The sequence below is a fragment of the Lathamus discolor genome, chromosome 6 (assembly GCF_037157495.1).
Source record: "Lathamus discolor isolate bLatDis1 chromosome 6, bLatDis1.hap1, whole genome shotgun sequence".
Taxonomy (NCBI): Eukaryota; Metazoa; Chordata; class Aves; order Psittaciformes; family Psittacidae; genus Lathamus; species Lathamus discolor.
In genome coordinates this window covers 80,129,214-80,154,172 of record NC_088889.1, presented here as the reverse complement: position 1 = coordinate 80,154,172, position 24,959 = coordinate 80,129,214, and the positions used below count along the sequence as shown (strand labels likewise).

Here is a 24,959-nt window from a genome sequence, read left to right as displayed (position 1 = left end):
ATATAAAATAAGGATTAAAACCCCATTGGTTTGTGCTGGCCAAGGTGGGATTTCTCACTTGCCTTGGGCATATGTGTGTTAAATATCCTGCTAGCTGCCTAGGTAAGTTCAAAGCTTCCTTCCAAGAGACTTGAAAAAGCCTTGATGCTGCATTTGGCCTGTTGTTATTCTTTGAGGCCCTTCACCTGTTAATTTATAGTGCATTGGGCTGAAGGCCTCTCAGATGACCAATCCAACATGGATTTGATTGTGTGTTGTGTGGTACTGATTTACATGTATGTAGAAAAGGGGCATGTGTAATATGGTGAGTGCAAGAGGAATCAAAATAAAACCAGACAACACCCGTGTGAGATAAAGAGGATTACTGTCCTCTCTGCTGTTAATGTTTTTTGCTATTTATTGTTCCAGTACTTTATCAAATTTTCTTAGCATTTCCCAATATAACTCAACATATTGTTGCTTACAGTTCTGCCTGTCTCTCATCTGCAATTCTCACTTCAGTAATGCGGTCATCTGTTTTCCCTCACTGAGTGTTGATTTATCTTGCTGACCACTTCCTCTTCACTGTTTGGGTTTTTTTCTCACATACAGAATTTTTTAAAATTCACTGTCAACTCTAAATGCAAACTTAGGAAATTCATGGTTGTTTGAATAATTTCTCTCATCCTTCCAGATTGTCTGAAAGATAGAGTGAAAACTTGAAAGTTGGACTGCAACAACAGTCTACTAGTTAAGACTGGATAACCAAAGCAAAATATAACCATGGAAGTTCTCTAGTTCTTCCTGCTCAGGAGAGCTCCTCGCTTTGCTACTGAAATGTCTGATAATTTCAAATCTTCTGTCTCCTTAGTGCTTCCTAACCATTCTCTTCCACCACTGAAAAACTGCCAAATTGGTCAGAAGAACAGGAATTAATCCTCTTTATGTTTTCTGTTCCCAAAATATCTTTACATTACTTCCAACAATAGGCTTTTGGTGAACATTCTCTGTACCTATCAGCTCCTTGTTCTGTGAAGCTACCCCTATGGAGTCCATCACACCTTCCTGGCTGTGTGAGGTCAATATTTGTGTGTGCTCACATTCCTTCTCATGGAAGAATGAAGGCAGCAAGTATCCCAGTGCAGCCACATGGGACAACCAAGAATGCATGGGTCCAGCAGTGTGGTGGGTGCGTAATGTGCTGTGACAGGCAAAGGAGTATCTCTGGACCTTTGGTACTCAGACAGCACTTAGAGTTCATCTAAGACCCTGTTAGCAGTGTGTGTGGCACTGTGTGGATATAAAGTATGGGGTATATTTGTGTGGAGGAGTTCAGGAGGATGGGTTGTGTGGAAGACTAGGATGGGTTGTGGGCATGTGACTATGGAAGATGGCAACAGTAAAGTGACCAGGTGGTGGCTGGAAAATGTCTTGGCAGCTGTTTGGATTATTGGGAGGTTCCTATTACACATGCTGAGAAAGGATAGCTATAACATTTGTTATATCCCCACAATTTTACCTTTCCAGAGAGGCAAAATCAGCTTGCATTAGCAGCATAGCTTCTTATGAATTCCTATGAATCAGTTGCATACTACAAGGACTTGTCAGTCTCATGTTTTAATGAGTACGTAAGAAAAGGCAGGCACTGGGACATCACAAAATTTAAGAAAAACAAACCAAGGAGGATCTTTTGTGTTTGCCTCTAACACACATCTTCTCCAAGTATCCCAGAGGCTTCACCCACATGTGCCAGAATGGGTGACAGCTTGGATTTTCTGAGACTAGCAGAGTCCATGAAAACCTCCACTGATTGAGCAACTGACTGCACTGACCTTTCTCTGAAGTACTTGATGGCTTCCTGGTCTAGGAAGTTCTGCTCTTCTCGAAAGCCCTGCTCAAAGATTTTGCGCTTGTGTCTGAACTCAATGACAGTCTTAGTGTAAGAGTTCAAGGTAGTAACGGAGGCCGCCATGCAGCAGGTGAAAGAGCCCCATGCCAGACTGTGAAGAGAGAAACCAGCAAACAGAGCTGGGTTAAGACAGCAGCTCATGGTATATTTCTGACGCCAAGAGACACACATACACAGGATGCTACTGGGCAGGTAAGTCAGTGGTGACAAACCCGTTCTTCTCATCTTACCTCAAAGGACCTGTGGCAGGTGCTCAGGCATGCAGGAAGGATGCTGGGTCAGGGGCTGGGCACAGTTTTCATCCCATAGAGAACTGTGTGACAGAGTGCTAACATGAATATTCGCTACACTCTGACAGAAGAGTCCAATGCCTCTTGATTTCCCTTTGAAATGTTTCAGAGCCTCACAGACAAATGCTAAAATCTATAGACCAGTAATGAACTCCTGGAAGGAGTAATGCCCCAGAGAGCACATCTTTTGGACCAGTGCAAGTTCTCCAGCATCCATGGGAGACTGACTCCACACAACACTACTGCAGGGATGGTTTTTATTACATTTTTTATGCCTTCATCACACTACTGTATTTCCTTCTTTCCTGCCTCATGGACATTTCTAGCATTCCTGGCTTTTATCTGGCCTCTGAAAGCCTGACCACAATAGAAGACAGCACTTCTATTTTGTCCAGAGATCCAATCTGAGGGCAGTGCTCCAAGTGTGCAATTTTGGTCAGCCAGTGGCGGGATACCTGCAAGTACCAACCAGGAGCACAGGGAGACAAAGGGAGAAAGAAAGTGGAGATAAAAAAGTGACCGCCGCAGTGCCAGGCTGGAACAGCAGCAAGTGTTGTTCTGGGTGTCCTGGCAAGGAGAGCTCAGCTGGGAGCTACTCTGCTCCCTGCTTGTGGACTGGGTTTCTGCTGAGTGCCTTCTGCCCTCCCTGCACATCTGCCCTCCAGCCTTTACCTTACTGATCTCAAGTTCAGATGTGGCTGGGGGCGGAGGGGGGGGGGGTGGGGCGGGTGGTGTAACTCATGGCCCCGAGAACTTTAGATGCTATTTGAGCATGAAATGGGGCTACAGAAAAGGCACTGAATTCCTCATTTTGTCTGCAGAACTTACCTGCCTTCAGGCTTGTCCTGACTTTACATTAAGCCCATCAGCTCCAGCCACATATAGTTTGCAGTGGCTTCCTAACTAATTTGGATTAACTTAAGCGTCTGTGTCAGCTACATACTTTACTTGCTCCTTGCTTTCACCTGTTTTATAACCAAATTGAATGTTGATATAAATTATGCAGAACGGAAAGCATATAGCCACAGCAGCATTATCTTATAAATACGCATTATCAACAGAGCCCTCAGCATGAGCTGTTTTCCCATTCTGCACAGGTTCTGCAGACAAGGAAACAATCTCTCATTTCAAATTAGGCAAAACTTGAAAAAGAACACATATTCATGAACTGAAAAATCTGGGGGAAAAAAAATGGTTCAAGTAAACAGAAATGGCACATTTCAGTGATTTCAAAATTCAGTGCATAACAAGTCCTCTAGGGACTCCCATGGCAATGACGTGCGTGGAGGCAGCCCTTTCCTAGTCATTTTGGAACCTGTTTGCCAGATGCAATCAAACGAGAAGGAACCCTGGGGTGATGAAATTTCTTTAGGATTTCCACAGTTGGGTGGAGATGTGGAAAGAAAACTCGTGCTATATGTGAGTATCCAGTCACAGGGAAGCCTGGCAAGTGTCTTCGTCCTACGCAGAGTGTGTGGAAAAGCTCCAACAGCTCCAAATGTTTCCAGCTGGGCTCCTAAACAATATCAAGGAAGAAGCCAGCTGAAACCACATGCTTCACTGTGCCTGGTAGGTGCGTGGGGAATGACATATAGAGAAAAGATTCTCTCGAAAGTCTCTGGTAATTTCTAATCATTGACTCAAGAAATGCTGAAAGGTTTGGAGAAGGAAATACAGAACGAAGACCCTCAGTGTGACTTCACGTCTGGCATTTGGTAAATCATAATAATGAGACAGTTACCATTGATATGTTTTAGTTTTTATGGACTTTAGTTAAATAGTATTCATTTTTAAGTGTAAAGAGTGGTTCTCCTACCTGTGAGAGTTACATCCGACCTTAGCCGAAGACCTGTTTAACAGCAATACCAGCTGTATCCCAATTGTGAAGGGCCTGTACCTATTGTGCCTCTGGTAGCTGAGCTCAGGGCTGTGCTCTCAAGTTCCTCTGTGGCTCAAACATCTCAGGTTTGAGTATTTGTTTCTTTCCTAGGAAGGCTGAGTATGAACATCTGCAGCTCCTCAGAGCCACTGAAACCCCCTGCCTGGAGAACTCTCTGACCCACTCTCAGCTTGTGCCAGATCACAGACAAACCTCCAGGCTTTGACAATGGCTTGGGAGCGCAGTAAGATAACAGGTGCACTTTCAACCCTGGGACATCTGAGCAGATCAGACGCAGCCCTTCCTCATTTTGAGGAGAGAGATTTTTATCACTCGTTTTCAGTAGAGAGGAAATAGAGTCACAAAATAAAAGAAGTTTTCTCATTGGAACTTGGGAAACAAATGGCAGTCTGGATCTCCAGTCACGCTCTTCGCCTCTTGGCCATGTGGAGAATGTTTCCTAGCCCCACTTTTCAGTGGTGTTACAATTCCCTGTGCTCTGACAGGTTGTCTCGTGGGATGCTGCAGTGTTACTTTTTAGAGAAGGCGGTAAATAACACTGATGTTTGCACTGCTGGTTCAAGGATATTTAAGGCTCATGCTTCAGGCCATCACCTGAACCCAGATGGAACAGAAGGAAATTCCTACATGTGCAGAGCTTCCAAACTCCACCAAGTTTGGTGGGCATTTGTTTTTAACCCTTCTTAAAGAAGATGATCAAGTCTGGGTGATGCCAAGGGAGGCTGTACCTCTCTTGTCTATTCAGCAGGGGTGGTAGCTGGAAGGAAACTAACGTTTTTGCTGCATTTGAATTTCAGACTTTCCTTTGCTAGGTCTGCTACCCATCACTGGCATGGCATGAGGAACTCATGGCCTTCCTCAGGCTGCTGAGCACCACTGCAGGCTGAAAATGCTGCTGCTACTCACACCTGTCCCAGGGGAGATGTGCCTGAGCTGAGGTTTGCACCTTGCCCAGCATCCTGCACAGGTATGTTTCCCTGGGAGGTATTAGGGGAGGGAGAGAGATTACCAAATCTGAGAAGCTGCATTGTGACAGCAACGGCTTGAGTGAGCTCAGCTCTATCGAGGGTGGACCAACAGTCACTGCATGGAGTGAAGCTGAGGTCCTGTATCAGGAATCTGGGAAGAGCTGAGGTTGCTCCCACATATTTCCCTGCTTGTGGGAATCTCCAGTGTCCTCCACAGTGAGGCCTAACCCAGAGTCAGTCCTTAAACAGAAGCCTGCTGTGGCTATGGGTGGCTGGTCAGAGCTACAGGCAGTGGATGTCACATCTGCTCTGGGACAAAGCTGTGGTTAGGATAGCAGACGGCACTGTGAGCTGCCATCTGCTGCAGGATGGGATGCTGAGCTCTGAACAGCTTGCTTGGAGCATGGGTAGGATGAGAGGGCCCAGGGAGGGCTCAAAATGCCCTATGGGAGCCATGGACAAGGGCTTTCTTGTCTTGCACAAGATGAAGGAGAATAACCTGACGAGTGCTTTATCATGCTGATCATTTAACAACAGTCTGAATTTGAGTATTGGAGTAAATAATAAAATAGATTACTGAGACAAATTAATAAAGAATGTGCCTTATTATTTAAATATATTAATAATTATGCAATTGTTATGGCATCATTGTTATAAATGCTTATATAAATATTATAAATATATGAACACAGTATATTTACAAGTTCATGTTCATATGCAGTAAATATTCATTATTGAGACACAAATAAGCTATAAATTAAATATAATGCAATTTATATTTTTCAACATGTTACTAAAATGTTAGTAACTCCTCCTGCAAAGCACAGCATAGTGAGGGGAGAAGGAAAGGCTGATAATTCCCTGCAGCGCTGTGCATAAGAAGTATTTGTGTTTTTACTGACATTAGCAAAGGTTGTTGTATCTGCTTTGAGATGGAACAAAAATAAAGCTCTATATTTAGAAATGAAAAAAAGAAAGTATTTTGCCTAGCCACCCGAAGAGGCTCATGCCTCTAGAGGGATGTGAATGTTGTTTGCAGGTATTTCTGTTCTCCACAGTCTCCTGTGCTCGTTAAACTTCTTACAAACTTGCAAGCAATATAACACAGTTGACATATCGTGGCCAGATTAATTTTATGTGATTCTTAGAAGATAAATGGGAAAGATAAAGAAAATTTAAAAAACAGTCTCTAAAATATGCCTGTTTTTCTAAGCCTTCTCTCCATGATCAACAGGGAAATAGCATGGTGCCAGGAGCACCATGCCTTCCTCTGCGGTTGTGTTAAAAGTTGCATTCTAAGGTTCAACTGTCACATTAATTAAAAACAAAAACAGAAAAAAAAAACCCAACCAAAAAAAAAAAAAACACAAAGAAGCTAAAAGTCTCTGAAATGCCATGGTAATTATGTACCTAAATTGAACTTTAATTAGAGTGCTCAATCTGTGTTGGTAACTGTGGGTGCTGTTTATTTACAAATGCTATGTACCTGCTGATACGCACAGCTGCTGCTGCACAGTCGCTGATAACTGTCCTCTACACCTTAGCAATCACATGGCCATGGTGTTTTTTTGCTCTTAGCATTTTGGCAGCTGGGAATGCTTATGCATGTTCCTGAAAATTTGAGGTCTACGTACAATCTCCCAACAGACTGTTGGAAATGGAAAGGTATTAACTGGTGGTGACACTTACCAGAAGGACCATCCATAGTCCCATGAATGGGGTCGCCAGTCCTCTGGTCCAAGGCTGACTGTCACTTGGAAAACTTGAGTATACATCATGTGTGCCACCATCCCCAAAAGACCTGAGAAGCAGAGATGATATTAGGATTTTCTGTGCTAGTGTTTTTTATAATTTGTGAGATAGCTGCTGCTGGAAGTGCTTTGAAAGCTCCAGAAGAGTCTTTGTTGTACTTTCATGCCTCCTATTCTACTGTGGAGGAGGGAGTTGCATGGGCAGAGGAAAGGTGTGACTGAAAGCTCATTATTTTACATCGTACTGAATTCTCAATAAGAGAAGAGTTAAAGAAAGAAAACCGTTGAAGAAAATGTTGCACAATTAGCACCACCACCAACCTTGCTGCTGCAAAACAAGGGTATGCCACCCACAAGTTATCTCACTTAGCCCATTGCAGACAGGCCTCAGGTAAGAGAATAACGAGACAGGCTTCTGTAGGCAATGCAAGATTGAATGTGTTAATGCCAAACAATGATATTTTATCTGAACAGCTGCCAAGATTTATAAATTTGAACACTTAGAAAACACTTTGAAGTTACCCAGGGAAGTTCAGTGAACTCAGTGCTCCTGATGATGTGTGGTAAGAGGACACTCTAGGAATACTTTTGAGGTATAATGTTGATGATGCTTGCTTTTATATTTTGCTGAGATAACTACAGCTGGGTGAAGATTAGACACTCTACTCACCATGATGCTAAAGAACAGGGTTGTAGTTAAATCACAGGGTAGCCTGAGTTTGCCACTTAGCTGGCCAGCATGGTTCTTCAGCTTAAGCAGAAAAAACTGCCTGAACTTTACATTTAGACATCTCTCAGAGGAAAGTCAAACCCCACTTTTCAGGAAGTGGTGGCCAGGAGCAGGTCTGATGCTTGGAGACTTTTTCTAACTACAATAATTTGGAGTGTGTCTGCTTTAGTACCTCGATAGTGCAGAATGATGCTCCCATCTGAGCTCTTGAAAAGCATGGGTTCAGGCAGTTAGCTAGAGTAGGGCAGAGTCATCATATCCCAAATAGACCTTGGACCTACAGATGTCAAAAACCCTCTTGTGCTATAACGACAGTTCAAGGCACTTAGAAATACTGATGTTCTGCCATGGTGGGGTACAACGCAGTCCCATACATTTCACTTTATGCCTTAACTGAAGTTGCCGTTTACTATTGTCTCTGACGATCTACTTTTCTCCATAGCTGCCCTTCCTCCATGTGAAAGATCCTGGTTTTCCTTCCCCAGACCCAAATTTTGGTTCTTCTTTCCCCCTTACTTTGAGGGTCTAAAGCATTTCATTTGTCTCACCAGACATGCTGATGATTCAGGGCAGTTCTGTGGGAGGAAAGATGGGGAATGTCATGTTTGTGTTGTGGGTATGTTAAGCAGGACCTTCAGCAAGATGAATGTCGTATTTGATACAGACAACTGCAGAGGCTGAACAAAGACGTTTTATTACAAGAAGCTGTGGTGATTTGCTGCTTCATGTTGGTGTGACACACTGCAAAGTTAGGAGGTGGAAAGAGCAATTCACAAGAGAAGAAATATTTCAGCAGGGTGGGCGGCCTAATGGGAGCACAGCAAACTGGTACACACCTTGGTTTCTGGCTATATTTAATTTAAAGAGATCACTGGGAGCTTGCTGTACTTTTCAGTAGATTTTCTCCAGCTACAGTTATTGCATTGATCTTAAAGTTTGGGGTTTGGTGTTCCTATAACTATTGTCAGTTATTTTTCAACCTTAATAAAATATTACAGAGTGCCCTGAGATATGTCATAGTCACTCAGAGCCATCAGGAAGTTTGACACAGGGAAAAGCTGATCTGTTCTGTTTATGCAAAACCTTAATGGGGTTTCAGCAATGTTCAAACCTTTTGCTGTGTGGGAGGCCAGGATGACAGTCCACTGATACAGCTGAGTAGGAGGTCATCAGCAGGTCCTGCTATATGTAACACAGGGACCACAGTGGAAACTTGGCATTCATTGCTTTACTGCCTCAGGTGTGGAGACTCTGGGGCGGACTTGTACCTGGCTGTGCTGTCAGTGGCTTTATATCATGCATAAGCTATAGCAAACAATACAAGTCCTTCTTTCATTGTGCTGCTTCATGCACTTTTGGTTTGGTTTGTTCCTGATACTACTCATCGGTTTGGTCTATTTTAGATTTGCTTTGCCAAGTTCACCATGGGAATATCCTATAGTATTTTTTTAATGGTGACATTTTGGATAAAATGAACTGCCTATAACAAATCAACAAATGATGTATTTACAAGATCAGCTCTTCCTCCAACTGGCTGCTTGAGGACAAAAGGCTGCAAAGAGGACAAAATGCCTGTATGCCCACCCACGAGGTCCAGGGCAACAGGTCCTGATAATACGGTGTGCTGGAGTGATGGGAGTGCAGAAACACTGACCGCTTATTGCTGGCTTGAGATCATTGGCCTTGCAGAACAGAGCTGTTCCTAGGTGTCAGTAATGGGAGAGCTTAAGGAACTAAATTTGGAAAATACAACATATTTGAAAGAATTTTCAGATATCTTTATAAAAAATATTATTTATACAATATATCACATTAATTAAAATGCTTTGTTATCAATATTACATGAGAGACATATATAAGGTTTTTCATTTGTATGAGGTTTAGAGGGATACCAAAATGATGATGTTTTGGGGTTCTATTAATGACTCATAAGAGGTAAATTAAAAACAACAGGTGGCCACACTGTAAGCGTAATTTTTCCTCAGCTTTAGATATTGAGCTATGAGGATATGAAGATCCCATTGCACTTTTAGGACTAAATTCTAGCATTAATTTTATGAGAGGTCTGTTGCTCCAAGGCAAAGTCTTCTTTGTTACCTAGTTTCTACTAAGCTATGTCATTATAAATATGCTGAGTTTAAATAAAGATGCTCTTCTTCTTTCCTCTGGTAACTCTGTCACTGAAAAGAACAGCTAGCATTCTTTGGGGGTTTTGGGCTTTTTTGCTTCTTTTTCTATCTTTTTTCTCTGTAAAATTTTGAAATTTGTATTTGGAACATCATGACAATGTACTTATAAAAAGGGAAAGATAAAAATAAAAATAGAAAGATGTGTAGGAAAGAAAACTTCATAATTCTTACAAAACTTTCAAACTCTGATTAACAGTAAAGAGAAAGAGAACAGCATGGAAACAATAGCTCGAATGCTGGAGAATTCCATACAGTTTGATATTGAAAATGGAACCAACTTTTTTAAAAATCCAAATGACATCCAAAGATCAAAAATATGCTTTTGCAGTTTTTACCAGATTTTTTTTTTGTTCTCTCAGTTCTACATCTGATCCAAATTTTATACCACTACCAGTATTCCACAATTTCAAGCTACCCCTGAAGATACAAACTCCTTTACAGAATGTAAGCTGCCTGTTATAATCTCCTTCAGCTTGAAATACAGCAGAATAAAATGAACTTTTATTGCAGAAGTTCTTTCTGCCAGAGAAGTCCATGCAGGAGTGTTCACACAAGCCAGCTATGGCTGGTTGCCTGTATAAATCTGGGGAAGTGGGTTTTTTTTTTGCCAGCAGGGATGTGAAGGGGCACTTGGGTACATGGTTAGATTTGATAACTTCTTTCAGAGAAATGAATTCCTCAAGTTCATATGCTGAAAGGCTGCAAGTACAGAGTGAGCATGAAAATAGGCTGAAACAGTTGTTCCAAGAGATGTACACGTCCCCACATTACTATTGGGCTTGTTCCTATGTGTGATTATTAGAATTCTTTTAATTCTCTATTCTCCTAATGAACAAGATGGCTCCTTTCTTTGGTTTGAAGCATCAAACCTTCACCTACTTTCAGGATTAACATGGAAAAAAGAAATTTTCAACACTATCTGTTTTTTCATTTTCTGTTGGATAATCAGTGTGACGATGCTGGAAAAAGGAAGCTCAGGCTTTGGCCATAATAATGGCTGTGCTGGCTGGGGGAAAGCTGCATTGCCATTGTGAAATCAGGAATATGTATTTTTGCTGACAAGAGGCAAATTTATCATGCAGTCCTTGTTGCAAAGTAACAAATAATTATAGTGAAAAATGCAGTAGCTGAATGGGGATGAGAGATTCTTGCAGCCCCTGGCTTTTATTCTGCCAAAGTTTTAGAGTTCTGTTTCATAGTGGCTCCTTGGGCAAAAGGGAAAGGGAAGGTTCATACCTGAAAGCACAGTGAAGACAGCAGCAAAGGCATTTAACTTGAGCCCATCTATCACACTGCTTGAATGAAAGAGCTCGAGGCACATAAGGCTGAATCCGACGACTAACAGCATGATGTATAACACCTCGGATACTACTGATAACCAGAGGACACCTGTAATGCACAAGAGCAGCAACTGGTCACTTAGTTGGTAAAGACTTGCAAGAGGTTAAAGTTTTTAAAAATTGATTATGAAATCAGGACTATCTAGGAGTAATTGTGTATTCAGAAAGTTTAAATTTAAAACAAACCACCACCCAAACTCTGAAAAATAGAAAAAAGTGGTGAATGAAGATGCGAACTGCGGCAGGGTGGTAAAGATACTGAAGAAAGAATACGCTGTTGCCTAAGATCCCAGTTTGGCTAAAGAACCTCTTTGGGTATATCTAGAACCTCTTGGCTCCTCTAACTCAAAGCATAGGACACAGAATTTATTTTTCCTCCCTGCGTCGTGGATGAGCAAAATGTAATGGTGGTGATGGCATGTAATACCTTACAGGATATGGGCTGGTGGCAGGTGAACAGGCTTGGATACCTCTTTCTTCATGACACCATTCAAAGAAAATGTTTTCAGTCCAGGTTTCAAGATACTTATTACAGCGTAACACTGGGGCATGTTATTAGAAACTGTTTAACAGAAACTGGTGTCCTGCTGAATGGCTGTTCTGACTTGGGGTGTTTGGATCCACTACACAGGTCTCTGCTGTTGGGAGCAATAGAAAGACAACCAGAAGAGAGGTAGGGTGGAGCCAGCTATTTATACTCAGCTGAAGAGCTGCAGATACAAAATTTGGACTGCCTTCTGTTTTTTCAGCCCCCAGGTACAATCCCTCGGAGGAAGGGCAGAGTTGACATGTCCTGTCTGTACTGCACGTTCTGCAGGACTTTGAGGTTGTGCACAGGTGACTCTGGCAACATTTGGTAGTGTCTGCCCGAGACTGATTCATCCCCTGTAGGTGTCACATTTGGAAATTCGAGCACAAAGCCTCTAGCTGGATCTGCTGAGTCTTTTAAAGTCACCAAACCATGGAATAAATTTGAGAGGATGGGAACAGATGATTATATCAAGTCCCTGCCAAATTTCCAATCACTGTTTCAGCATGAGAATCTGCTAGAATTCTTCACTGCATTTGCTAACCTGATTGCTAGAGAATTCACCTGGAAACAATGAGCAGTGATGGAAAATTTCAGCCTAAGCAGTTGAAACATGGAAAGTTAAGCATCTGAAGACAATGGCTTATATTAGAAAACGTTAGCTGTAACCATAGAGACTGCTACAGGCTTCACTTATATTAATACATTCTCTCGTCACTATAAGAACATATGTGTGATAATGCCTATAGTTGAGCTTATCAAACCAGATATGCAGTCTCACTTCTGTCAAATATTGGAGTGCCCTCTTAGTGACCAGATTGATCCCAGCTCTCATTTTGTCCGGGAACTCATCTCTATAATTGCATCTAATTAATACGTACTATTTGTTGTTGCTACTGAATCTGACCTTTTGAGGTTTTAAACAGTACTATAGAGACAGTAATAAATCAACCTTTTAATTTCTTGTTTTTATGGGTAATGTTGCATCAACAGCATGCAGCTGTTTACCTCACTCCTATTAGTCAATTTGGTATTAGGGCAACTGGCATACTCTTCCGAAGAGAAGTACAAGTGAGAAACAGTAAGGATGTTGCTCTCTTCAGCAGGATTAAGCAGGGATTTTGCCTCATTTTATCACAAACAGAAGTTTCTATAACAAGAGAATGATGAAATGGTTTGAGTTGGAAAGAATTAGATTGTGTAAACCTGGCAGGAGAGAGCTCTAACGATTTCTAATTCATAAATGTTTCAGCCCAAACTTGAAAGAGTAATATACAACATATCTGCCCAGATGTTTATTACCCTGTTTCAATTCTTGAGGATACTCACTGCTGGTATCTACACACAAGAGCAGTGTGCTGTAGTAGTGACTGCAGCTCAAGACTGTGTATGTCCTCTACTCTCTTGGGTGAACAACTGGCTGAAGCATCAGGATCAAACAGTTGTAGCCAAGGGGTAACATCAGGCTGGTGGCCAGTCACTAGTGGTGTTCCTCAGGCTCAATTTTAAGGTCAGTTCTCTTCAATGTTTGTATCAATGACCTGATCACAGAAGTTGAGTGCATGCCGAGACAGTCTGAGGGTGATACTTAGTAAGGAGGATATATTTAGTCCCTCGAGAGAAGACAGGCCTCAAATCTTGGTAGATTTGAATGCTGGGAAATCAACACCAATATGAAATTTAACAAGGAAAAATGCTGTATTCTGCTCCTGGGACAGTGTAATCCTTGATGGATGTATAGACTGGGGAACACGACGCAGAAGTGCAACCCTGCAGAAAGGGATCCGTGGGTTTGGTTGATGGCTTGGGGGTTCAGTTGATGTACATCTGCTGTATACAAGTTTTATCTATTGCCCACCTATGAAACAGTGCTTGAAGCTGGATGTTGTAGACACAAGGGTAGTGTGCTTGAGAAATTACAGGAAGCTGAAGCACATGTCTCTAAGGAAGGTTCCAGGTTAACACGTCCAGAAGGCAAGTGAGGGGATACTGTTAGAGGCAGCTTTATGCACCTCCAGAGTGACATACAAGGTAAGACAGAGAGAGCTTCACCTTTTCATCCTATAGAAGAGAAGGTGAAGGTCCTGCTGTCTACAGCTGCCTCATGGAAGGATATAGATAACAGAGTCAGACTCCTAGAGTTGAACAGGGTAGGATAAGACAAAATTTGGCCCTGATCAGCTGGATCCGATGGAGATACTTTCAGCAGGTGCTTGGACTCAAGTTTCCAGAGGCCCCTTCCACCTTAAACCATGTTTTCAGAGGCCCTGATTATATCTGGGAAGAAACTCTAACTCATGTCTTACTTCATGGTGTACATTGAGTATCTGCTCTGTGACTTTTTAAAATACATTTAATGTGGGGAAATTAAGTCACACATGCCATGCTTGCATGGTTATGAGTATGTCCTGTCCTGACTGCTTTGATTTTTAATTTTAATCTGAAATAATAACTTCCAGAAAGCGCAAGCTATATCTGGATTTTGCATCTTCTTGTGGCTGCCAGAAGCAGAACAGTTGATTCAGGTTATTAATTCAGGAGACAGTGTCTTTCTGTTCTGTGCTGATGGTGAAGTGATCTCCCACAGCTCTTCTCTCGACATGAGATTCATGAGGCAGTCACTTGGCATCACTTACTTCCACTTACAATTTCTTACAGCCTCCTGCCTGCAAAGTAGAGAGCTCCTTCTTTTGAGGAGACCTCAGTCATGCCAGGTGACAGGGAAGAAATTCTCCAGAGGATTTTTCTCTTTCTCTATCTTCTCTGCTGTCACCTTTTCTGTCTGTCTCATTTCCAACCAGCCTGTGTCCCCTGCTCCAGTGATTTGTCTGGCCTAAGTTAGCTTTTGTGAAAAATCTTTCTTTCAGAAAAGTCACAACTTGGTTCATTTGGAGACTTCCAACTGGATGTCTTGTATCCGAGGGTCTGTATTCTTATAGATCACTGTCTTTCTCTCATTTTTTGGTCTTTGTCCCTTTTATGAATTTTTCCTTGCCTGTTCATCAAACTAACTGTTATTTTTGCAGGGAAGGTGCTGTGGGTCACAGGTGAGATTGTCCTGAAGCTGAATACCACAGAATGTGAAGCTATTCCTGGACGTAGGAGGGTCACCATCTTCAGGACAATATCCTCATGGAGCAAAAGCACTGGAAGTCCAGGACCTGGGCTGAGCTGCTCGCCTGGAACTTCAGATGGCAAAGCTGGACCTCACCGAAAAATTTCACGTAAGTCAACTTACATTATAGGACTCCTACCTCAGAAGGAATGCTATCACCTTCATATCATCTATCTCAAGACAGATTGCACTCTATGATCACTACCTTTGCCTGAAAGAGAACATTGTCCTGCTGAAAGCACTATTTTTTTTTTGTCTGTGCTTCAGTCATTGTCCAGAGATTCTGATTTTGTAAGAAGATTGGTAAACCAGCAACGACACTACTAAACTTCTTCATGTCTCTGAGCTTTTGTTATTTCCCTAACAATATACCAAGAAATTGTTTTCTCTACGGAGTTCATGGTGAAAAGCATCTGTGCCACCTCCCTATAGACTTAGCCACTGCATCAGCACTGTTATATGTCAAGGAAATTAATTTTCCAACAACTCCAAGCGAAATTAACATACTCTTCATTGTGAATGAAAAGATAACTGTTACCCATATGATTGCTGAAATTTTAGGAACTCAAGTACATCATGAACTATCTGACAAGATCAGTCCCTTGCATTTCTGTCAGACAGTGGAGGGCAGCATCAACATTTTGAAAGAAGATTCACAGATCCTGAATGCATTTCTGCAAACCTGGTGATCATGTTAAGTACAACTGCCAGAGACAACGTGGTAACAAAAGGATATTTCATGTGAATGAAACGAACTGATATTTTTTTGACAGTGAGGTAAGGAAGCTTTACCTCAGCCTGCAATAACTCTCGGGGCTCAAAAGTTCTTCACAAAATGTGAATTTGTGTCAGGTCAGCCCTGATCACCAGGGAAGACACTGTAAGTGAGCACACTATTACCTCTCACCAAGGAGCACCCTGAGACAGGAATCCCCAGTGCTGAGTTTCCTTTGAAATAGGAATTCTGAAAAAAGCCATAGAAATTCTGCCCAGAGCTCAAGGCATCAGACATTTCAGTGAATTCCTGATTAAGGAACCCAGTGAATGGTGTGGTTAATGACTTCCAGGAGTTTTGAGCTGATTTTGACTGGTTGGTATCCAAGTTAAGAAGTATAAATATGAAACTGGGATAACTGCTGTTGTTGTCATAGGTTATTCTGCTGGTATGCATCTGGACTTTTTCCTTTGGAGTAAGAAACATTAAGGAACCATTCACAGTACCTGGAGCAAAAATACATATCAAAGCATCAAGTATTCTTTGTTCAAATCCACTGTGATTTCGTGTCACAAAAAGGCAACAGTTGCTGACTCCAATTTTTTCTGAGAGCTCTTGTTAAAGTGACCTCATGAATGTCGAGAAGTTACTGACACGCTCTTCTGTGCTTTTTCCCCGTAACATGCAAAGGTGATTCTTAGTTGTCTTGTGTTGCATTATTAAAGCCATTCGCAGACTCATTAGCACTTTCAACTGAAATACCAAGAACTTGGATGCCATCTAAACAGGATTATATGCAGGATGATAAAGAAGCAGTTGCTGCTGTTTCTGGAACTACAAAGCTCCATAATTCCAATTACTGTTGAGCTTTTGAGATTAATACAGCTGACAAACCAGATCTAGAGAGTTCAAATACACATCTATGCCTCCTACATTCACATGCAGACATAGAGTTTTATGCATACTTGTTGGCAAATCGGAAAAGTTGATTTTTGGTGCCAGCTCACTATGCCAAAATCTTCTGAAGCCAGTTTGTGAGGCTTTGTCTCCAGATGAAATAACGATATTGAAATCCCCTCCTGGCTGCTTCTCCAGGCTGGTCAGGTCATGAAAATGACTGTCAAAGATTCAGTATTAGTACATGTTCTCAAGGCAACATTGAAGAGGTGGCCAACAGAACAATTAACGTTACAGTTCAAAGCATTTTTAATCCATAAACATGAGCTTGTTTGCATGTAAAGGATCTCTTCTGCGAAAATATTGCTGTTCCTAAAGGAGATTGCTGAGTCATGTTAATGATGTTACATGCAGCATAGGCAGCAGGGGAGAGGGGGGAGTTGTTACCCTTGTTCATGTTACCAGCAACTTATGCTCACTTGCCTTTGAGAACCTCGGGTCTGTATGTCCTGCTTTATTAATTTAACACTTGCATTGGAGATGGGAGAGAGAGTACCTGGGAATGAGTCCTTCTCCTTAGTTTATTTTTCGATGATGAAAGTCCTCTCTGTAAGGTGCTGTACTAGACTTAAACAGTGTGAGGGACACAGAACTTAGTAACTGAAAAACTGGGGCAGACCCTTGTTTGTCACCCTTCCTGGGAAAGGAAGTGAAAGGAAGCAGAGATGATTGCTGTGGAGAGTGACCCTAGAGGTCCTCTTGCACTTCCTTATTCCTTATCAAGATCTAATTCTCAGAAAGATGCTGACCATCCATAGTCTTTGGCACCCACACAGTGGTCTGCCACTTCAGGGAAAATTCTGTTATTTCTTTAATGCTCAATTCCAGAGCTAGCAGTGTGATGCTGAGAGCACACCTGGCAGCTTCAAAACATGTAGTAGGTGCTGGTCTCATAGACCTAATGGGTGTCTGGTTTTGCGCTAATAATTTTTAAGATGTTCTGTTTACCTAAGCAGAAAGGTATTTCCTCTGCATTTTTGGATCTGTCTTCTTTGTTCCTCCTGGTCTGTATTGCTGTCCTTATGTTTCTTAACCCTGACTGCCATTGCTCTGCTCTTCCATACTTACCCACTATGTTGGAACTGACACCTGAATCTCACTTTAACCTCTTCTCTTCAAGCTCAGTATAAGAGTGAAGAGAGAAGATAGGAAAACAATAAACAGATGGGTCCACACTGAGAAGTGTGTGTCTTTTCTGGGAAAAGCACTTAAGTAAGCTCGAAAGGGCCATGTAAATCTCACACTTTTTCTTCTGATGATTTCCATAATTTACTGCTCTGCTGCTCCAATACTGGGTATTAAAAGCCAGAAATATTGGAGTGATCAGTAAGAAATGGTGAAAGGAATAAACACTGAGCATGCTGTTGTGGCTGGCATAGGGACTCAGCTCTGAGCAGTCAGCCACTCTATTGGTTAATGCAGTCTCATAATATCAGACTGTCTGCCTGCTCCTCTTGTGCTGCAGTGTAAAAAACGTGGGAGAAGTAGACCACAGACCTATGAAAGACATTTCACCAAAGCAAAGTAAGCTTCATGATCCTAAAAGCCATCGGGGATACCCAAACCTACCTGTTACTGTAAAATAAATGAGGCAATCTGATTGATAAAGAGGCTGCAGTTTGCAAAACATAGAATCATAGAATGGTTAGGGTTGGAAAGGACCTTAAGAACATCAAGTTCCAACCCCCCTGCCATGGGCAGGGACACCTCACACTAAACCATCTCACCCAAGGCTCTCTCCAACCTGGCCTTGAACACCACCAGGGATGGAGCATTCACAACTTCCCTGGGCGACCCATTCCAGTGCCTCACTACCATTACAGTAAAGAACTTCTTCCTTATATCCAATCTAAACTTCCCCTGTTTAAGTTTGAACCCATTACCCCTTGTCCTGTCACTACAGTCCCTGATGAAGAGTCCCTCCCCAGCATCCCTATAGGCCCCCCTTCAGATACTGTAAGGCTGCTATGAGGTCTCCATTCAGCCTTCTCTTCTCCAGGCTGAACAGCCCCAACTTTCTCAGCCTGTCTTCATACGGGAGGTGCTCCAGTCCCCTGATCATCCTCGTGGCCCTTCTCTGGACTTGTTCCAACAGTTCCATGTCCTTTTTATGCTGAGGACTGCACACAATACTCCAGGTGAGGTCTCTCAAGAGCAGAGTAGAGGGACAGAATAACCTCCCTCGACCTGCTGGTCACGCTCCTTTTGATGCAGCCCAGGATACGGTTGGCTTTCTGGGCTGTGAGCGCACACTGAAGCTGGCTCATGTTCATTTTCTCATCAACCAACACCCGCAAATCCTTCTCCACAGGGCTGCTCTGAATCTCTTCTCTGCCCAACCTGTAGCTGTGCCCAGGATTGCTCCAACCCAGGTGTAGGACCTTGCACTTGGCATGGTTAAACTTCATGAAGTTGGCATCAGCCCACCTCACAAGCGTGTCAAGGTCCCTCTGGATGGCATTCCTTCCCTGCAGCATATCAACTGAACCACACAGCTTGGTGTCATTGGCAAACTTGCTGAGGGCACGCTCAATCCCATTGTCCATGACTGTATGATAAATACCTGAAACTGCTTAGGTGACAGGAGAAATGCCAGCTGTTTTGGTTTTGTTTAGCTTTAGTTCTTCATTAGTTTATTTATTTTGAAAGATGAGGTGGAGCTGTGAATCATAAAATGATTCTTTTCTACATGATGATGTGTTTTCTATGACCTTATGGTTCTGCCACTGAGCTTGGTTCTGAATTCAGTCATGTGTAGGAGACTGATTAGACTGTGGAACATTTTTTGCCTATATTCTCTTTTTCCTTGTGTAGTAGTAATATAGTGAGTAGAGTAATATTGTGGAAAAGACTAAATCAGGACTATCTCATATGCTTTAATCAATATATTTGAGTTAAATGCTTCCCTTTGAAGGCCTACTGTGCAGGGCTTGTAGTCCTGTACTTCCACCCTCAGCACTAGGCTTAGAAGTAACTTATTTCAGACCTTGTGGCTAGCATTGCCCACAGAACCAATGTTCTCCATGTCTTTGGCATCACTAGCATGAGAAGCAACACTGCTGCTTCCTTTTCAGAATTTAGCTTGAATTCTGCTCTTGAGCATGGTTTTATCTTTGTATATCTAATTAGTTTTTAAAAATAACTTTAATGATTCTTAACAGATGTGTAAGAAAACACAGATAAAATGTTACTGACACATTTTTTTTCCTGTATACTTAATCACAACTCTCCTAATACAAGTGCCCAGGTACTTGTCTGTGTGGGTATGTGTATACCCTATTGCAGATATATCAAGAAAAATGCAAGCAGAATACAAAATATTCAAGCAGACGGTAGAATTGGACTGCTGGACTGTCTTGGAAGGTGTATAATTCTTGTAGAAGACCCAGTTACATTTCTTTTCATTGGATGCAGGTCTCTGGTCCTTTTAGAAAATCTATCCTCTTTTTTTCCTCTCAGGAACAGCTATCCAGCTCACAAAAAAGGTTTGTTTTTTTTTCTTTAACTTGGCTGTTACAAGTTTCATTTGTCTCTTTTCCAGCCTGAAATCTGTTCTGTGTTGTGCTTCTCATACAAAAAGTATCCCCAATCTTTGACCATAACTCTCAGACTCTTTCTATCTCTTTAAATTTTATCACAACTTTTCTGAGCTGGGGCTGGCAGGGGAGGGATGAGAGATGCACACAGAGTGCTACAGATGGGTACATCAGGAATATATGTGGTGGCATGGTGACTTTTTGTTTTGTTCTTTATTTCCTACAATGATACTAATATTTCTTTTCGTCTTTTCTTAATCTCTACAGAGCAGTGAATTAATGTTTTCATAGAAGTGTCTGTCACCGTTCCAAGAACTCTATCCTGAGGGGAAAAAGCTAATTCAGAACCTATCACTATATATGTAAAGGTAGGATTACTCTTCATGTTCACCACTTTGCGTTTATCAACATTGAATATTATCTCCCATTTTCTCTCAGTCACTCAGTGACTGAGAAAGATTTGTGGACAGTTAGATGCCTGTAGTATACCTAGTGTCTTTACAGTTTTCAAGCTCCACTTGTCCTTTTATATGAGCCTTTTAATTTCTTCTAATCAGCTCTTGTTTTTCTTGCATTCCTTTCTTCACAAGTTTTGGGGGGTTTTAAACTTATATTGCTTCTGCAAGGATGCTGAATGTCTCTCTCTGTTAGCCACAGATACAAGGTATATCTTGCTAACATTTTGAACCAACTTCACCAGGCCACTCAGGAATAAGAGTTACAAGTTTCCCAACTAATTTCTCCATGCTTATAAAGTTTGTCCAAATTTTAGCCTCTCCATCATACTGAGCATGACATTTTCTCAGTCTAAACATGGGGTTTTGAAGTTGGCTCCTACAGTTTTGTTTTCTGTCCTTATACCTGCTCTGATACCAAGTTTAACACTGCTAGTGTAAGCCGTCCCAATGGGTGATCACTAATGTAATTCTGTATTTTTTATCTAGGCATTGAATCCATCCACAGGGATTGTGTTGCTCATAAATGACATTACCCTGTTATTCCGATTCAGCTTTAGTACATGACATCTGCTTTGTCTTTCGGTGTCATCAATACCAAGATGTTATTGTCCTACTAATTATCTTTCTCCCATCAAATTTCTGTTACACTTATTATGTCAGTATCTATTAAAATCAGGCATCTAGTTTCTCTTCTCATTAACTGCTGTTGTAGAGCTGGCTTAGGAGCATGCATATATTTGGCTCAGCTTTTTCTTTTTCTGTGCTGTGTTTAGGTGAGACTTTATTTATTTGCCGTTTGCCATGTGCTGCTTTAGCTTTGCCAGCTACTTTTTAGACAACACAGAATTTTTATTGCTTCATCTCTACAGGATGCATAATCACGACCTGTACAGAGGACATGCAGAAGGCATCTCCTGCCTCTGCCAGTACACTTTCCAATTTAAAAAGTCCCCTGTAACATTTTGGACTGTTAAATGCTCATTAGCAATGAGCATTTTTCTTCTGCAAGGTTTTGTCTTGTCTCAACCTCCACGGTCTCTAAAAAGTTTTGTTTATTTTATACATGTGAATTTCCCTACAAATAGGTGGAGAGCACTGCAAGATAGGCAGTTGATGACTTCCTGCTTTGCCATTCATTATGGGTATTCCATAGATATCACAGCTGAGGCAAGTGAAGTCCTACAGATTACTGGAGTAACTTAGATCATATTGTACCAAACCAGTAAGGAGTTTGCTCTGTGAATCCTCTCCTATGTTGGTGTGGCCATCTCTAAATTTTGAGCCAAGACTGGCCTTTGAGCCTGTTCCTGAGACAACTTCCCAGTAGGACACCTCATGTCAGTTTGTGCTTGAGTCACAGCCACTGTTGACCCCGTCCCAAAAACTCTTGAGGCCACCACATTTCCTACAAACCCTCACTCTTCCCCAGCAAAGTTCTTCCAGCGCAAATGCTGTTTCCAACTGTTTTCCACTGGATATATCCCAGCCTTCACTTACACAGGATTTTGGCAGATCGTGACTCCTGTCTCTGTGTCACTGTGGTTGGTAGCTGACATTTATGCATTTATAGAAGGGTGTTTGAATCCCCACACAGTCCTAGGAGGGGGAGGAACAGACCTGTGTATGTGTATAGCTGTGACGTTATGCTGGTCTGTGAAGTCATTTATCAGATCATTTGATGAGACATACTGCTATCTTTTGCCTTTTATTGTGCTGCCACAGTTTCCAGACATAATATTTGGCCTTGGTTTCTTTGAATGTATCCTCCATGGAAGTCTTTTTGGGCACAGATTTGAAGCAGTGGGAAAGGGGAGCTAAAAGGTACATCAAAAGGTGTGATGGGAGGAGGACAGTGGTGGAGTGTGTCCCAGCCTCAGTGTTCTCATTGGCTACTACAACAGAGAGCTTGTCAGAAAGATGTTTTTAGCAAGGTTTACAGCAGCCCAAAGGGAGAGGAGAGGCCACAAGCTGCAGTCAAAAATAGACCAAGTAGCTGAAAACTGAGTGTACTTTTCAGCATAACATGTAAGTGTCCCTCACTAAGTAAGTTATCCTTTTCTTGTTTGGACAGGTTGGTGAGGCACTGGCACAGGTTGCCAAGAGAAGCTGTGGCTGCCCCATCCCTGGCAGTGTTCAAGGCCAGGTTGGACGGGGCTTTGAGCAACCTGGCCCTGTGGAAGGTATCCCTTCCCATGGCAGAAGGGGGTGGAACTGGATGATCCTTAAGGTCCTTTCTGTCAAAAACAATTCTATGATTCTGTGATCCAAATATTCAACAAGAATAAAACTTTGATTAAGTTTTGTGGAGACGATCCCAGGAGCAATTCAGAACTGAAAGATCAGGTTCAGCCTACTGTGACAGTTTCCTTCCAAGTAATTTTGGAAATACTTGCTATCTTACCACTCACAGCTGTAATGAAAACTAGAAAATAGCACAGTTTTGGGGACCTAACAACATCTGCTCTGTGACAGCCCACTAAAATTCCTGATGATGCCCAACATAACCAGCTATTGACCCATCATCCTTTGTTGACAGTGAATGGCAACTGTCAGAAGAAATATTTGTGGACATAGAAATGTGGGGTTTTATAGTTGTTATGTACCATCACCAAGCTCATTTTGTTAAGCAAATTTGGCACTAACAATCACCAATAGCTAATAAATTCAATGTTAGGCTTACAGGGTTCTGACAGATTGCTGGCAGCTGCCTTAAATGCACGGAAGAGCTCTCCTAGTGTGGGTTGGAAATGCTTATTTATACCACACTGTGGGTCTGTTTCCCCCAAATTTTGCTATCTCCTTTTAGTAGATGTCATTGGTTCAAAGGGTATAATAACTGATCAGAGATGTAGTATCCAGCTACACTAGAGATCAGCACATATGGATTAAACATGGTTAGCTCAAGCATCACATTTTTACAGTAAGAAACCTTTTCATTTATGAATGCAAGATTTGTGGGAAGAATGTAGTAAGGCCTCACCATAGACAGTTTTATTTTACTTTGAGTTTTGGTGATTAGCTTTTCTATGCTAAGGAGGTTTTAAACATTATACTTGCTGTTTATTTGTGTTTATTGTTTTGTTCTTAGGCTTCATTTTAGCATGTCTTATAAGTGGAAGATGATGTGCTGAGAAGTAGGCATAGGCTGCAACAGCTTAGAAGTTGATCAGACAGATGTTGTCTCTAGATCAGGGGAAACCAACTCAGAAAACCTTGGAGAGTCTGAGAGCTCAGCTGCAGTAACAGAGCATGTATTCACAGAGACATTTTAGGTAATTGAAACCATGAACAACAACTTTTCAGTAGTAAGTAATGCCAAGAATATATACAGAAACTGAAAAAGCTGAAGTCTCATTGTAAAGATGAGTGCAGTCCAAAAATTCCCAGTTACACAATGGACTGTGGAAACCACAAATATGTTTGTATAACTGAACTCAAAGTTTGGTACTCACTGCATTTTATCATCTCTCATTTACTTAGAAGAAGAATCAAGAATCTGTCCCAACGTTGTCACTGTGTGTAACTGAGTAGTTGACAAACCTCTGACCATTAAAGTTAATGCTAGTGAGGGGATCAAGAAATTAAAAGAGTGGGCAGTTTCTTCTAACTGCAGAAAAGAGCAGATTAAGTAAAAAAGTTAAGGAATTCTACAGTGAATACAAGTTGGGTATCACTGACACACAATTTCCTCTTCAGACGTGGTAAAAGAATCTCTGGACAGTACAAGACTGATGGTGAAAAATTCAGATTAACTATGCTGCAGTGTCCAACTTGATCTACAGTTGTGGAATTTATCCTGGTTTTATGAGTCAGATGGTCAGTACTTTCCATCTCTGAAAGAGCATTCTCCTCTCTTTCTGTCAAAATGCCTTACAACTCTATGGAAAGACTTCAGAAATAGATATAATTTTCTTTATGCCAGCACACCAAAAAAGCATTCCTTCCTTAAAATGGAAAAATAGAAGAGTCTAGAAATACATACTGATGCCATGCAGCAACTCTAAAAAAGTTGCTGACAGCATTTCACACAACTAAAAAAATACTTAAAGTGAAGCACTAGATGCTGTTTTGGAAAGTGTGTGGGTGATGACACCAAGCATTATGCACCATAATGAACTTTCATAAAAAATGGATAAAGCACAAAAACATCCTATTGTCTTTCTAACAGACACATGGTGCTTGTTTTGGGTCCGTCTCCTAAAAGTGTCATGCAGTGCCCACTAGGCCTAGTACTCAGAAAGGCAGAGAACTACCATAACCGAGGTTGCCTTTTGAGCTCCTTTTACATCTTTATCAATGGACATCATATCTCCTCTCACGTCTCTCTTTTGGGCTGAAGAGTCTTAATCTCGCCCTTGTACAGAACCTTCCAGGACTCTGATTATTCTTGCTTCCATTCTGTGAGCTGGACTAAAAAAGACAAAATACCACACTATATTTTATACAAAGGCAAAGTTTTCAGATGTATACAGTCCTCAGGAGGCTGGATACTCTCTGCTTTGTCCTCAAGTCCTTTGCTAATGTTTTCTAACAGGTAGTTTGTTTTCTGACTGCTGCCGAGTATTGAGCTAGTAGTTTCACAAGAACGGTTAT

The 24,959-nt window shown here is 41.7% G+C and overlaps 1 protein-coding gene across 2 annotated transcripts in view; it reads right to left on the bottom strand.

Moving 5' to 3' along the window:
• The window catches only part of LOC136016574 (uncharacterized), a 56,895-nt gene that overhangs the window by 12,925 nt on the left and 19,011 nt on the right, over positions 1-24,959 (bottom strand). The window contains exons 3-5 of one of the 2 annotated variants that reach the window (XM_065684002.1): positions 10,953-11,105; positions 6,736-6,847; positions 1,812-1,979 (exon numbers count right to left, since the gene is read on the bottom strand). In XM_065684002.1, coding sequence (XP_065540074.1) covers positions 1,812-1,979; positions 6,736-6,847; positions 10,953-11,105 — 433 coding nt within the window. The remainder of the gene's footprint in view (positions 1-1,811; positions 1,980-6,735; positions 6,848-10,952; positions 11,106-24,959) is intronic. The other variant, XM_065684004.1, reaches the window with a different exon arrangement.